Here is a 15,683-nt window from a genome sequence, read left to right as displayed (position 1 = left end):
TGGAAATTCTGTCTTGACCCAAGGAGGAATCAGGGTGAGATGGAAACTCAGGTATCAAGTTCCAAATACAGAGAGTATGTGGACTCATGGAGTCGGAGGATATGGCCTGGGGAGATGGTGCCAAGTACAAAAGAGGAGCCCAGCCAGATTGAAGGAGCATTGCCATCTGGAGGTTAGGGAGAGGGGGAGGAACCAGCGAAGGAGACAGAGTTGGCCAGGCCAGAGAGAGGGATCCAGAGGGTGAGAGGTCATGAAGGTCCGGCACACAGAGCAGTTCACTCTGAGGTCAGGAGCAAGGACAGCTACCATAAACCATGGTAGCTACCATGCCTTCTCTGGGACGGGACCTGTGCAAGGTCCCCTATGGCCTTCCTTCACATCTATCCCAAGGAGTAGACATCCTGTCACTCTCACTTTCGAGATGAGGCAACTGTGGTCTAGAGAGATGAAGTCACTGCCTAGGATCATGGAGCAAGTAACCAGGCACCTTTCACACCCACAGAGCTGCTCTATGTTCTCCAGGCCACACCAGGTGGCCACATGGCAGATGGTGTGACAGCCTCCCCAATACCTTGCAAGCCATGACACCCAGCAAGCACCCAGGTACTGAGAATGCCATGTCCGGTGGTGGCATGGGGCTGGTGACCACACCCTTAGACGTCTTCCTCCTTGCCATTCTTGTGAGTGATGAGCTCTGGCACACTGTCACATAGGTACCCCTGCCCGCCTCTTCCTGCTAACCATCCAAAGCCAGTTCAAATGCCACATCCTCCGTGAAGCCTTACCCAAATTCACCAGCAAGGCTAGCCTGTCCCTCTCCTGTGCTCACCCCCACATGCTGAGCTGACACTTCCTATAACAGAGCCCCTCACCTTATCTATGTTGTTATTTCCCCCCAGCACCTGCCCCTAGTAGGGGCGCATCACGTTTGTTATCCAAGTGTCATTTTACAAGTGAGCATGATGAGATGGTAAGGGCTGCCACCATCTTCCTGATCTCTGAAATTACTCATAGAGGGCCAAGTCCTCTGAGTGCCAGATGCACGCCTGCAGCAACACAGAGAGGCAGTCGTGGGCAATAGAAATGACGCAGTTCAGAGCTTTTCCTACCTGGAGAGCAGGTGCTAGGGGCAGGGCCTCTTAGCTGTGGCTGGGCACGAAGGATCCCAGCCCCTTTAGCTACTAGGGATCAAATGGGAGCTGTCTGCAGATGACACTCCTGCATGTGATTTCTGGAAACTTTATATACTTGCCTGGTTTCACATGAGATGCCATTCTAAAGAAAGCTTCAGACCAGATAGGAATTAATCAAGCAATCGTCATAGTTTGCAGGTTAAAGGGACTTCCAAGGGCCTTACAATCATTTCATTAAGACTCTTACTTGATTCTTTAGGTGAGAATTCTCTTTCTGGGTCTTTGCTTAATTAATTAAGCACACAGGATCGTGGAGAAGCAATAAGAGAGACGGTGCACAGAGCCCCACATGCCAGATACCAGCGAGGAACAGCTAGAGGCTGATCACAAACACCTCACCTTCAGGTGGGGAGGAACTCTGCAGTGTAATTGGACTGTGGAACAATCTATGGCCATGACAGGAGAAAAAAGGCACTGTTTCTGCAATGTTATTAACAACGTACCTTGTTGGTATCAGCAACACTGTTTTGTCGGGCATCGAAGATGATAAGTTTATGAGACTGTGCATTAGCATCCATTATCGTCTGCAAGTATTTTTCATCTTCTTTACAGCGTTTATCATTGGGACCCACAAGTGGCTGGCTGCAACGGATAATTGTTGCCTGACTTTCTGGATGAATCCATGATAACACCTAGTGTTTGTAAGCGGCAAACATTAGTACAATTCCTAAAACAATGTATGCCCTGTTGGGCAGTAAAAATAAGTTACCTTTTCAAGCACAGCCTCTTCTGCATATTTTCCTCAAAGGTCAAACCAATCTGTGGCCGTGGAACCCACTGTCTGGGTCAGATTGAAAGAAGTCTGACTAGATAAGATCCCCAAATCCCCTTCCACCTCCAAATTGTGTGACTCTAAGAAACACAGAAACTAAGTCAAACCGTGATTAACAAGTCAAGCCCCACTCCTATCTGAATGACTAGTTTTATTTTGTCTCCTGACTTAAAGACATCTTTGTATCTCAATGATCACATATGTGGCAGGAGGGCAAAGTAAAAGACAGTCTTTTGGGATGCCTGGGTGGCTCAGCAGTTGAGCGTCTGCCTTCGGCTCAGGGTGTGATTCTGGAGTCTCAGGATCAAGTCCCGCATCAGGCTCCTTGTGAGAAGCCTGCTTCTCTCTGTGTCTCTGCCTCTCTGTGTCTCTCATGAATAAATAAATAAAATCTTTAAAAAAATAAAGACAGTCCTTTATAAGGTCTAAAGCTCTGCCCCCAAACCTCCCATCTTCCTCAGGCGGCCAAGAGACTCGGAATTACACTGGACCACAAACTCTATGCTCCAGAACGTTCACTCCCTCCCTGATTATGGTGAGAGTGTCATTGGTGTACATGAATGTTCAAATTCACTCAAACTGCACCTGTGCGAGGGGTTTTGTCTATCAGTTAACACCTCAATAAAGCTGTTTAAAACACTTCATCCCCTGCTGGCTTCTCTATGGATTTGGGTCACGCAGCTGTAGGCATTCCACTCAGCATCTAAGAAAGTTAATTTGCTCTCAGACAACTCGACAAAACCAGCGATGTACGCTGTTAATGCAACAACGTGCTCTTTCTCACCACTCCTTTGTTAGTCTCAACTGCCTTTAGAGGGCTTTAGGCATATTTTTCCACTTTCTGTTTTGTTCACTAGAGTTTTTTCTGTCTTGCTTCTTTCCATATTAGATCTAAAAAAGTCTGTGTTTATGCCTAAGTGATAATGTTTATTACTTACCGGGACTCTGCCTTTGGCTCGAAAGGCTGCCACTTTGGAAAGGTCATCATCCTTTACACTAGTTGGCACAACAATGACAGCAGGGTAGGTGTCACACAGCTCATAGTTACTGTTCACTTTGGATATTTTCCAGCTCTCATTTGGCAAGCCCTGCAGGGTGTTAGAGAAGGGCAGAGAGCAAACTTCTATGTTTTTTCAAAAAGTAGTGTGACCCAAATCCATTTCTTATTTTCTCCTAAAATCCACTTATAATTTGTTATTCACTGCTACTTAAAGTGTAAATATATGTTTATCTGACATAACCCATGTCTTATCCATTTTTAAGAATTTAATGAAGCAGAAGAATTTCCAAACATATTTTAAAATGGTAAAAGTTACATGCTAGAATCCCAATCCTGCACATTTCTTGTTGTGTTTTATATAAAGAGTGAGCATGGTATTGCTTTTGAAAAACCCATGAAAGTTCTTTAGAGACACAGAAACTTTTTGCAAACATGTACAGTAAGTAATATAAATCCCCATACCAAATACACAGTGGAGACAAAGATTAAATGTCATGAAAATAGCATCTTATCGGAATATCTCGAAACCGACAATGTGCTGAAGGCTTTCTAGGTACAGAACACCATACCAGACTGATGTAGTCACGCCATACACTTAATCTAATTTAAGCCATTGGTTTTGATCCTTACTCATCAACTCATTACCAGAATATCTAATAAAAACCATCTGGCCCATTTGCTTTTTAAACCCCTGTGCTTGTACTCGAATTGCCCTCTGGAAAAAGGATGAAGAGCAGAATAATCAAAGTTTGGCATTGAGAGAATGGAGCATCCCAGAGACGAAGAGCCTACAAGCTAGGTAACTCATACGCATGCACAGCTTGTTTCAAACAGTTTCTTCTCCACTACATTTCTAACCTGGTAAAAAAGAGATGCTCAAACCACTATTTTTGGTCTGATGAGGAATATACTTTACCTGTCTCTTATATTCAGATACAGGATCATAAACTTTCCATCCATTCACTGGAAATTTTTCCTTATAGCTGAATGCAAAGAGTGTCTAGATACAAAAAACACACAAAAACACATCAGTATTTCTTTACTATATCATATACTCAATATTAAAGGTCTTCATTCAGCTGTGAGCTAAATATTTTAAGATTTCTACTTTGATCTGTAAATTTTGAAGCAACAAATTGGCACTTTCCTTAATCATTACACAGAACTGACAAATTTTAAATATTCTAATATTAGTCACAAACAGAGAAAAGAGATAAAGGAAACCTCTGGAAAAAAGGAATAATTAAACATGACTTTTTGGACACCCCCCCCCACACACACACACACAAAGGCATGCAAAAAAAAGTTTATTTTGGTGTACTTGCCTGCCCATTGGAAAGAGGAAATGCATGTTTGTTGAGGTTTTCAAATATCCCAAGTTTACTCTGTTCTTCCTGTTTATAAGCAAGTCGCAAGTTCCTCATATCCTATTAAACAATTAGCAAAACTCATTTATTGAACATTGATTATCTACGAGGAGACACCATACTATAAAGAGATACATGAGATATTTTTATTCATTTCTCATGGTAGAGATTGTTTCCACTAACAAAAGACAATTAACAAAAGCACCTCCAACAAGATAATAGCAATTGAGGGAACTGGAACAAAGGAGGGGACATGTTGGGGGAAGAAGTCATCAGATTGGAAGAAGAAGGTTAGTGCCTGGAAGATGTGCCATCGGGGCCTGTGCACTTACTGCAAAAGGTGTGCCACAAAATCAGCCAGTAGCTTTAAGCTGCCGAAAGAGTCAAATGCAGATTTTGCACCATCAATAAAACAGAAATTTCTCTGTGTACTCAGAGCCAGAAGTCTGTATCACGTAAAGACTATGTTCCTCGGTGCACTCCTTACAGAAATTATAATGCCATCTCTCAAAATCAGTTTCTTAAATGCCCCACCACACATGCTGCTGACTGAGAGACCTAGTGCGAGCCCTTGGGAGCGCGTCCAGTGAGGGGGCTCAGATTTCTCCCCAGGACCCGTATGAGCAGGGCTCCCTGACCTTTTTACACCTATGCCATTAGTTAAACACAAAAGTCTCATTCTTCTTTAACATTACAGGAAATTTGAAGATAAATATGACCACAAGCAGATTAAAGCAAGAGCAATTTGGGAAGTGGCAAAGTTACTCCTGCAATATTATATATAACAGAGAAGAAATGGAAATGCCTGAAATGCCCGTTGACAGAGGCTGGAAAGTTCTGCGTGTGTTGAGGCCAAAGAGTTCCAAGACGGACTGTTAAGGGAGGAAAGAAAGGGGAAGAAGGGGCTACCTAAGACACTACCACTACTATTTGTAAAGACCACACAGACAGGCTTGTACACACAGGGTGTGCGTGGAAATCAGTAGCAGTGGGTGCCTGACAGGAGTGGAACAAGGTGGCTGGGGGTTGGCTGGAGAGAGACTGGCTCTTCCCTATACACCTTGGGAATTGTGTACCACCTGTTAAAAGAAATCAAACCTAACACCTTGCAAGGCTCTGAGGCATGAGCTGAGAGGGCTGAGAATGTGGCCCTAGTGATGCTAGGCTGGAAAACATTTTAAAGCAGCTATTAGCAAAGGCTCACCTCGGCCATAAAAACATGTTCATTCAACAGCCCTAGGGCACTCGCCTAAGCAACGTCACTTCCCAATGCGCCCACCCTCCAAGCTACTCTGGCTACACACACACACACACCCTGGTAGCTGACTGAGCTCACTTGCTATTTAGGATTGCTGAGAGAGCAAATCATTCCAAGCAAAGGGAAAGCATGTGCGAAGAGTCCAAAGTCAGGGGTGGGGAGCACACGAGGTGAATGAGAACAGCTAAAGGAACTGGGCTAGCAAGAATTAGGGGAGGGTGGCCGAAAGTGAAGCTGCACAGAGCAATCATGCAGCTCAGACACACAGGCTTTTGGTGAGTCCTCCCTCTAGCCTGAGGATGAAGGGAAGCTACTGGAGAGTTCTAATAGGGAAATGTCATGTTCCCAAAATTCAGGGCTCATCGAATCACCCATCTGCTCTAGGTTTGACAACTGCTTCACACAGCTCAGCATGTGGAACCCTGGCCTGAGAAGGACAAATGTAATTTGTCACAGGACAGCACTGCCATGAAGTGGCCACAGGGAGTCTAAATGCCAGTAGATCCATGATCTACAAGAGTAAAGGATTCTCTGAAAAAAAAAAAAAAAACAAATGGGTTCAGCTGCAGTCTGGGGCCAACCAGAGGGAGCCATCTTCAGAGACGTGATCGAAACAGACAGATCGGCAGGAATCCAAACCCTGACCATGGAAGGGACGTTGGCAATTCTGCACAGGCTCTCTTTCCTGGGACTTTAGGGAGGGTTGTTAATAAAGCGTATCCCATGAGGTAAATAAAGTCTTTGGAAATAAGATGTATCAGTAAAAGTGTTTCTTAAATGACTAGTCATCATTAAAATCATCACACACATTTCTACTTAACCCATTGGAGGGAGAGCAGAAAACCAAACATAAGCACAGTGCAGGTGAAAATCCCCACATCGTGTTTTTAATCACAGAATCTATATAGACTATCGCTGTCCCTTCAGGAAGTCTCTGACCATCCACTGTTCTAAAGGGTAGTTTTAAAACAACAAACTGGAAAAAAAGGTGTTCCTCTCTGCTTTTCACTTGGTTTCTCTGAAATGTAACAAATAACATCAACATTTAGGTTATAGGTCTGTGTTGATTAGAATACTTCAATAGAAGAGGTTTACCTCCACAGCTCCCAGAGTGGTATGAATTAGCTTCTACGAGATTTGAAGAGGCCTCAGTCCTGAAAACACTGTAGTTACTAACAGTCCCAGTGACCCTCACTGCCCAAAGACTGTGAAGAATGTGTCAGAAAAAGCTGCTAGCTGAGCGCCCCGTCAGGTTCCCCTGTGTCCACACCGTACCTTGCACACGATCTCTATTCCACACGAATTGTCCCCATGGCTCTGCGCTCCAATCTTCTCAACTCTGCTGATCACGCCAAGGGGAACGTCGAGGATGAAATTCGGGTCCTGGGTTTACAAATTAATGAAGGCCTATCAGTGCCAGTCAGCAGAGCTTTCATACCGGAGGTCTTCTCTGGGTGAAAATGCAGATTTGTTTCACATTTCCCCTTGGCCCCAACAACGAAACTGGAGTCTGACTGATAACATGCTTTATGAGGTAGATGCCAAGGCTACAGTTCAAGTCACCCCCACCCCCAGCTCTAAGCATGACGTTCATAGCATTGTCCCCAGATGCCTTATCTGTCTGCCAATGTGCACCTGTGAAACCCCCCACCCCCACCCTGTGGCTCTGTCAGGGTGACAGGATTTCAGGGCTCTCTGTACTCTCTCCTTACCGTGGGTTGTGCTCTGCAGGGCTGTGAAAGACGACACATCCACTTAAAAACTCACCCGCTCCGCGCTTTTGAAGTACAGCTTGAAGTCAGTCACTGTCAGGGTCCCGGTCACTGCGCCCACAAACGGGCAGATGTACATGACGTCTTTCACTGAAAGAAAAACCCCCAAGTAGCAACTTCTGCCACAGACTTGCGCTTCCAGAAATCTTAGGTTTCCAAATAGACATATCTGTGATTCCACTTTGCTAGGAAGTTTACATTTTTTTTATCACATTAAATAAAGATACAAATAGTCTTCTAAGAAAATTCCATTCTGTAAAACACAATCCTGATTTGCTACCTAGGGAGGTTTTAAGTCAAGGGCCCCATAACAAGTTACATTTTGTCATCGTTTTCCAGGTGGTTACCATTTTCCCTGAGTGATAAATTTGTCATATTTGGAAACAGAGTAATTAAACTCCGGAGACCCTGGGCTGTGGTTTCATCAATTCCTGCTAACGAAAGCCAATACACCTCCAAAGGAAACTGTTTCACAAATGACAAAAGCCAGAACCGCATCGGTGGCATGGAAAATGACTTCTTTGCTTCAAATTCCTTCTCCGTTTCCATATCAGTTTTTATTTTCTTATTGTTAATATCAACTTATTTAGTATCACCATCAACAACGTTCTGGAGTCCTGTGAGTGAGAAGCAGCTCACACCTACCACAAAGATAGCATATCTTTACCATCTTCTCTAAGGGCCACTCCACTGGACTAGCAGGATTGTATACAGCTACAGAGGAGTCCGAGTGGAACCATTAAAAGCACTAACGCTGTCATTCAGCCAAGTTCTCAAAACACTTCCATTAAACTTTTCTACAGCTCAGTATGCACTGATCAGCTTCCAGATCAGGGTCCGGAGCCACAGACTAGAATACTCAGCAGCAGTATTGTTTGGAGGTCCTGGGAGAGCCCAGCCACTCAAATATTCCCTTTTTTCTTTTTTTAAGATTTATTTATTTATTTGAGGAGGGGGAGGGGGGCAGAGATGGAGGGAGAGGGAGATGCAGATTCCTCATTGGGCTCAACATGGGGCTCAATCTCACAACCCTGAGATCATGACTATTGTTGGGGTTCTAGGGATTACTGGGCACAGTTCCTACTCACAAGCAGCCAAGCCCTATAAGAGGCACCACACAGAAAATCCCCATTGTACGACAGCCTCACAAATGCTATCATAACCCAGTGGGCACAGTAAGAGCTCAGAAAAGGACCCACTTGGCTCAGCAGGGAAGCAAGGAGGTGAGGAGGGACGGGGAGAAGGGAGGGAGGGAGGGAGGGAGGGAGGGAGGGGAAAGCAGAGTTGTTGGAGGTTAGTGTGGCTGGGACAAAGGGTGCAACGGGGATGATAGGACATGAGGCAAGAGAAGACTTAATTGTGAAGGTTCATAGCAGCTTTGTGTGTAATAGCCAACAGGTAGAACAGCCCAAATATCTACCAAGAGATGAATGGATAAGCAAACTGTAGTGTAGTAGCATAATAGGGTACTGCTTAGCAGTAAAAAGAATGACTATTGACCCATTCCATAATATGGATATGAAAATACTTAGGCTGAGTATAAGAGGCTAGACAAAAAAGAAAATATTAAATGATTACACTTCTATAACACTGTAGAAAATATAAATTAGCCTACAGTGCTTGGAGATGGGGGAGAAGGTGTGGGAGGGAAGGATTATAAAGGGCCTAAGGAAACTTCTGGGGGTGATGGGTATGTTCATTATCTTGACTATGATGATGGTTTCCCAGGTGCATAATGTGTCAAAACTCTTCATGTTGTACACTTGAAATCTATGTAGCTTGCTGTCTGGAGAAGAAGCAGAGGCATGACATAATTAGCTCTGCATTTTAATCAGATCATTACAAAAGCAGCATGGAGGCAGGGTTAGAAGAACTCCCAGAGAAGGAATAGTCATTCAGAGAGGCCAGAGGACCACCAGTGAAAGAAGTTCCAGAAGCTAAAGAAAGAAAGAGTTTCAGGGTACCTGAAGACTGAGCCCTGTGCAGGGCTCTGCACTGGGCATGGAGCCTGCTTGATAGTCTCTCTTCTCTTCCTGTGCCCCTCCCTTGCCTCCAGCCTCTCTCAGAAGGGAGGGAGGGGAGGAGGGAAGGAGGAAGAGAAAGAGTGAGAAAGAAAGAACGAGAGAAAGAGAGTGAAAGAGTGAAAGAGAGAGTGGAAGAGAGAAAGAGAAAGAAAGCAAGTTTCAAAACTACCAATGGGATAAGCGGGGTCCGGAGCCACAGACTAGAATACTCAGCAGCAGTATTGTTTGGAGGTCCTGGGAGAGCCCAGCCACTCAAATATTCCCTTTTTTCTTTTTTTAAGATTTATTTATTTGAGGAGGGGGAGGGGGGCAGAGATGGAGGGAGAGGGAGAAGCAGATTCCTCATTGGGCCCAACATGGGGCTCAATCTCACAACCCTGAGATCATGACTCAAGCAGAAACCAAGAGTCAGATGCTTAATCAACTACAGCAACCCAGCACCCCTCAAACATTCCTGACACAAGATGATTACATTCTTAAACCAAGCACACATCTTTGAGAGGGAGCCACGAGGGAAGACGGCAACACTCAGATGGCAAACTAGACTGTCCGACCCAACCCCGGCAATTGTGAGATGAAAAGGTCACACCCCACTGCCCTCCTGTCTGCCCATAGCACTTGGACTGCCTGCTGACATGCAGGGCCGTCCAGAGGGAGGATGGGGGAGCAGTACTCCTGCCACTGGCCTTACCGCGCAGGGTGGCAACACATGCCCTTTCTCTTGTGCTCAAATTGTACTTTCTGGAATCTCATAAGCCACTGAAATTCTTTTTGCCAAGTTCTCAAAACTGTTATTAAAATATGCCACGGATCTTCTGTCAATATACCCTTAAAGTAAAGGACTCCAACTAAGCATTACATCACCTTGAGTGTCTAATCAAGCCTTTGGTTCATCAGGACAAGTCAGGCCTCTCTTCTGTTGGTGATGCCACCGAACACTCAACTGGAACTTACAGTGATCCCATATGGTCTTCTCTCTCTTAAGGTCATGAAGACATTAAGAAGAATGAATGGACCTAGTCCATTTGTCCCCTAATTAAATTGGTTTGGCTGATCTCCAGCACATACATCACCCATGCTCGCAAGTAAAGTACCATTTCATTTTATGGCTCTCTATAAGCCAAGTGTACTCATTAAACTTACCAGTGGCCTTGATTGATTCTCCTGGAAAAAGTGGCGCTTCTTCCATCTGTGCCAGCTTATTTCCATCTCTTAGCGCCTGACAAAAAACCAAACAGGAGTAAATCTCACTTTCCTTCTATATACCTGGGAGGAATTGTAGTGTTCTGTGCTCTTGCTACATGGCTACAGAAGCGTGCAAACTGTATGCCCCCTCCCCTTAACGAGACAATTTCAAAGCTCAGCATCACAGGACACCATGCTGCATATTCTAGCAAGTTGTTACACATATTTAAATTCACAGTTAGAAAGCATTAATACAGAAATGGCTTGACATGACAGATAGATACTGTAATCACTACACAGACAGCTATTATAAGGTGCCTCCAGAATTTGGAAATAAGGTCAGAAAAAGGTTACCTTCTGAGCATGAAACTAACACAAATGGAATAAATGTTAGAAGTAGGTGCTTGGCTAGCTGTAGAAATCACCCAGCCTGTAAGCTTTATCCGGTGTGGGAAACCCTGAAGTCTAGTGGAAGCAACCAGGGAGGGGTCTCATAGGAGTAACATTTCTAAGGAAAGCCCTAGGCTTTCGTACTGCAGTCCAGCTACCCACGCTTTGTGTGTGTGCACAAAGCGTAGGGATGGGTGGGGCGGGTAGCAAGTGGGCTTGTCAGTGCGCATCCCGTCCAGGCCATGGGAGAGTACGCTCCCGTCTGGCAGACAGGAGTAGGTCCAGCACTACTGTGGAGCAGGGTGTTTTCACCGGGTTTCTCCCGAACCAATTCACTCTGTGCTGATTCCACACTCACCAACACCACTAATGACTTATCAGGTTTCCTGGCTACAATGATACTAGGAAAATGACGTCTTGAATGGCTGCAGAGACACACGCCCACATTTCAAATGTCCAGATTGGCCCTGCTGCCCACTAGCCAGTTTCTTGGGAGCTAGGTTGGATGGTGCCAGTTAGCTCAGGAGAGCTGAGAAAATGGTGTTCGAACTACAAAGCTATGGACCAGAGCCTGAACTCGGGGCCTATTCCAATTCCAAGTTACTGCCACCCTGTGAGATGCTGCCAAGGAAACTGGTCACTTTCTCCTTGGCATCTCGGACATAATGTGTCACGAATAAGAATAAGGCGTTCAAACCCCCAGCAATCCCCAAGCTGTGTTTCGTAGGGCATTAGATTCCCAAGAGATGTGAATAGGTCTTTTTTTTTTTTTCCAAGTTTGGGTAATGCTGGGTTAAAGAAAAGCTAAGTGGGTGGGTTGTTTTTTTTGTTTTTTTTTTTTGTTTTCGTTTTGTTTTTGTTTTTTTACATTTTAGTGCAACAAGTCGTTAGCTAGCATATTAATGTACGCCATATCAGCAAGAGGGCGCTAGAGTATGCCGCATTTCCCATACCTATTTGATCAGGGGCTGCTTTCTCCAAAACACAGTTAAACACCGGGAGGCCACTAGTGTTCAGCAGAAAACAGGTCAGACAATACTATGTTTTCAGCATATTTTTGTGAAGTATTTAAAATGGTCATCTTTTAAAATTCTAAATAACTGAAAATTCAAAACTGATTCTTTGCCTAATTCTAAGCATATTTCACTATGTTTTGTTAATGGGACTTAAGTGTCAATTCAAAAACACTTATACATCATAATAGTTCTATCATTTTATAAAAAAAGAAAGGAAAAAGGTCAACATATAAAAAACAAATTCCATGCTAAATGTTGGTTGGGGTATGTCTGTTCTATAAGAATGTCCATCGTCTTTGTGAAGATGTGTGATTAAAAAGATTAGGGTTCACAGTTATTTCTGAACAATTTTATTCAGTTTGATTTTTTTGGTCCAGATTGGTTTTTAAGACATTTCAGTCACAATTCTTAGGGACAGAGAGAATCATTAAAGGTAAGTGGAGAATTGTTAATGGATTCATTTTTAATACAGCTGATTTTATCAAGAAAGCATAAGCCGATATTTATGCTTCTAAATGTCTAGTTTTCGAAATACTAATATCACCACTCTTAGAAGCCATAATTTGAAGTTCTGCTTTCTTTTGCCTGAACCAGTGACTAATTTTATAACACAAAGTCAGAAAGTTAGTTCACTTGATACCTAAGTTTAAAGTTACTTCAACTATTACATGGTTAAAGCTTATTATAATCACTATATATTATCATATATGGACCTAAATTCCTTAACTTATATTTAAAAATAAATTGGGATAGATTATTTTGAAATATATGTACTAATGCAAGCTGTTCTAATCGCTGAACCTGGAAGGGGATCAGAGGGAGGGGCGGAGGGGGGAGAATGTGATTCACTTTAAGCTTTATAGCGAGCCACATCAAACACTTTCAAGTCCTCAGCACTGGACCAGCGACTAAAATGTTGCAGAGGGAGACACCAGAGACTGGGACCATTTTGAGAATGTACAGGGCTCTCAAGATTGAGGCTGAAGATCAAACATGTCTCTCTCTCTTCTCTTCTGATGGTCACGTTAAATTTGGCTTGAAATACCTGTGAATTTATATAAGGCATGAATGTGCTGGTGAGATCAAGTGAGACAAACCTCTCACTAATAAGAATTAAATCCAGGACATGCTTTATAAGCGATGGAAAAGCAACTATCAGAACAAAACAAATGATCCCACTGCTTCTGATTTTCCCATAAAAGGTTTCTTTTGTATAGGAAACACATTTAGCTTTAGCATAGGAATTCGAGAGAAGAATAGTTCTTAAAGGCTCGTTATTTTGTGAGTACAGTAGATTCTCTTAATAAAGCTGGTGTTAGGAAATGGGACTCACACTTGTGCTATATTAAGCTTTGACTGCAACTACTAAGTTGCACAAGACATGATTTGACCCTTGATTTATCCAACCCATGTATAGTATAATCAGAGAATGGAATATTCTTGTGGGCAAACTGATCTTCTGAACACACCTGTTCATCTTGGTATCTCTGCTCCACGTGTTGGCCAGTTGAGGAACTCCCTATGGTGATCCCATTCAAACCCTGTTCCAGTGACCCTGCAAGTCCAGCGGAAGGCCCACCAACTCCCCAAATTTGGCCCCGAGGACCCCAGCCCACTGGATGGCTCTGGCCTCTCTGCTACTTTTCTCATCATGAATGGAAGCTGCTGGGTAGACAGTTTCTGTAACGGCTGCATGCCAAAAGCACTGGCTTTCAAATCGGGCTCTTCAAGGTGCTTCCAGGGTCACCAAAGGAGGGTGGCTAGACAAAGACACAGCTGGGCATGGGGGTGGCCGGCAAGGTTTCCTTGGAGCTGCTCTTCTGGCGCTTTCACATACAGAGATTCTATATAGGCTTTGGACAAAGTTCTGCTGCTTTAAAATACTCCAGAGGGCCTTGAGGTACTGAGCAAAGAGTAAGCACTCCAGAAGACTTGATGCATGTTTTTTTTTCCTTCTGATTAATCAACGCAAACTATATAGACTCATTCCACAAATACACACAAGGTACCGGGAACTATGTTGGGCACGGACCATACAAATGTGAATAAAGCAAAGTCGACACCCTCAAGGAGCGCCCTTAGCATAATCACAACCTCTGTAAAGGCAGTTCGGAGTCCTGTTGTGACTGAGACTCCTTACCTCGCAGCTGACCCCGTCTGGGAAAACCAAGCAGCACGGATAACTAAATTTCTGGGTGACAAAATGTTGGATAAACCAATTTTGGCAAATAATGTCATAACGGAATCTACCAAACTCGGACAGGAGGGCACTACTGTAGTGGTGAAAGCATCTGCTCATCATCTAGAAATCTAGTATGAAATGGCTTCTAAGAACACGATCTGTAGCTACAGACAGATGGACACGTAGAACTTGCCACCTGATCAGCTTCAGCTCCAGAAGGGTAGCCATTGTGCTCTTCCTGAGTCTCCTGCACAGCACCAGGTGCACGGACAAGAAACGGCAAAGAGGAGAAAGAGAGACACGTGCAAACAGACAGGTGAAAGGACAGAAGTTCTTTTTTAAAGAGACACTAAGCATGTAAAAGTTGACACACCTTTCACGGCTTTGCAAATCCCAACATTTTCCCCCTTGCAGTTAAGGAAATGGTGTGCTGGCCCTCTAGAGCATCCTCAGCCTAACATGGAATATCTATTCTGTGTTTGTGTCGGGGCAGAAAAAGGAAAAGCAAACAGACATCATGGATTTCAAAGAATGGACCGTCTTTGGTAAAACCAAGCAATACGATAGCATATGGCAACGAAACAAAATAACAGACACGTGACACGCTCATACTACATCAAGCATACCATCAGATCCAAGGAGAGGGCAAAACCAAGCCAAAATACGAAGGCACTTCAGACACGTGTATTTCAAATGCGGTAAGTGCTCACAAACTCTAAAGAACTACTATTCAGGGCTCAAGTCCGCTAGTATTCATGAACTTTCCACACACATGCACAGGCACAGATTACATGCTGGAGACAGACATGTACAATCTGTAAATTATTGCTAAATAAATATTGTGCTTTATGAATCAATACCATAGTAAAGATTTCTAATTAAAGTACCAATGTGCTTCAAAGAAACAGCTGAAAGGTCACAAGGTTACTTGTTTTCCAATTCCTTTAAAGGTATACTAGGCTTAGTTTAACCTCTTCATAGAATCAGTTTGTTTTGGAAACTTTCAAAACTGGGCTTTCAATTCAGCAGGTGGTACAAAGAATATAAATGCTGAAGACAAGATTATAACCCCTTTTGAAAGTCGAATCAACTCCCTGGGGCCGCAAATAATTGAAATTTAACATAGATATATTTTTTCTTCATGGAACTTTGGTTCCCATGACTGTATTTCTTTAAAAGGCAATCAATCAGCAAAGAAGTAGAAAAGCTTTAAAAGAATTTACTATTTATCACCTTTCATTTCTGTCAATATGGTAAAACAGCTCCTTAATACTCTGTTACACTCTATCATCAGATTGAATTTAGCACCCAGTTGGTACTGCTACCCTTCAAAGCAGGGTAATTTTTAAAACGCAACAGTTTTTTTTTTAGGTGCCTGGTGGCTCAGCTCAGTCGGTTCAGGGTCTGCCCTAGGCACAGGTCATGATCCCGGGGTCCTGGGATCGAGCCCCACATTGGGCTCCCTGCTCAGCAGGGAGTCTGCTTCTCCCTCTGCCATTCTCCCCTGCTCGTGATCTCTCTCTC

The 15,683-nt window shown here is 43.7% G+C and overlaps 1 protein-coding gene across 12 annotated transcripts in view; it reads right to left on the bottom strand.

Moving 5' to 3' along the window:
• Nucleotides 1-15,683, bottom strand: part of MTMR1 (myotubularin related protein 1) — a 64,353-nt gene that overhangs the window by 29,991 nt on the left and 18,679 nt on the right. For 5 of the 12 annotated variants that reach the window (XM_072743568.1, XM_072743569.1, XM_072743562.1 and 2 more), the window contains 7 exons: nucleotides 10,530-10,605; nucleotides 7,358-7,452; nucleotides 6,866-6,973; nucleotides 4,291-4,392; nucleotides 3,882-3,965; nucleotides 2,904-3,053; nucleotides 1,637-1,825 (listed from right to left, as the gene is read on the bottom strand). In XM_072743568.1, coding sequence (XP_072599669.1) covers nucleotides 1,637-1,825; nucleotides 2,904-3,053; nucleotides 3,882-3,965; nucleotides 4,291-4,392; nucleotides 6,866-6,973; nucleotides 7,358-7,452; nucleotides 10,530-10,605 — 804 coding nt within the window. Of the gene's footprint in view, nucleotides 1-1,636; nucleotides 1,826-2,903; nucleotides 3,054-3,881; nucleotides 3,966-4,290; nucleotides 4,393-6,865; nucleotides 6,974-7,357; nucleotides 7,453-10,529; nucleotides 10,606-14,352; nucleotides 14,407-15,683 lie in introns of all 12 variants that reach the window. The other 7 variants (XM_072743567.1, XM_072743565.1, XM_072743559.1 and 4 more) reach the window with 2 other exon arrangements.

Source organism: Vulpes vulpes, chromosome X (genome assembly GCF_048418805.1).
Source record: "Vulpes vulpes isolate BD-2025 chromosome X, VulVul3, whole genome shotgun sequence".
Classification (NCBI taxonomy): domain Eukaryota; kingdom Metazoa; phylum Chordata; class Mammalia; order Carnivora; family Canidae; genus Vulpes; species Vulpes vulpes.
Note: the sequence above shows the minus strand (reverse complement) of the source record. Positions and strands in the feature narration are given on the sequence as shown.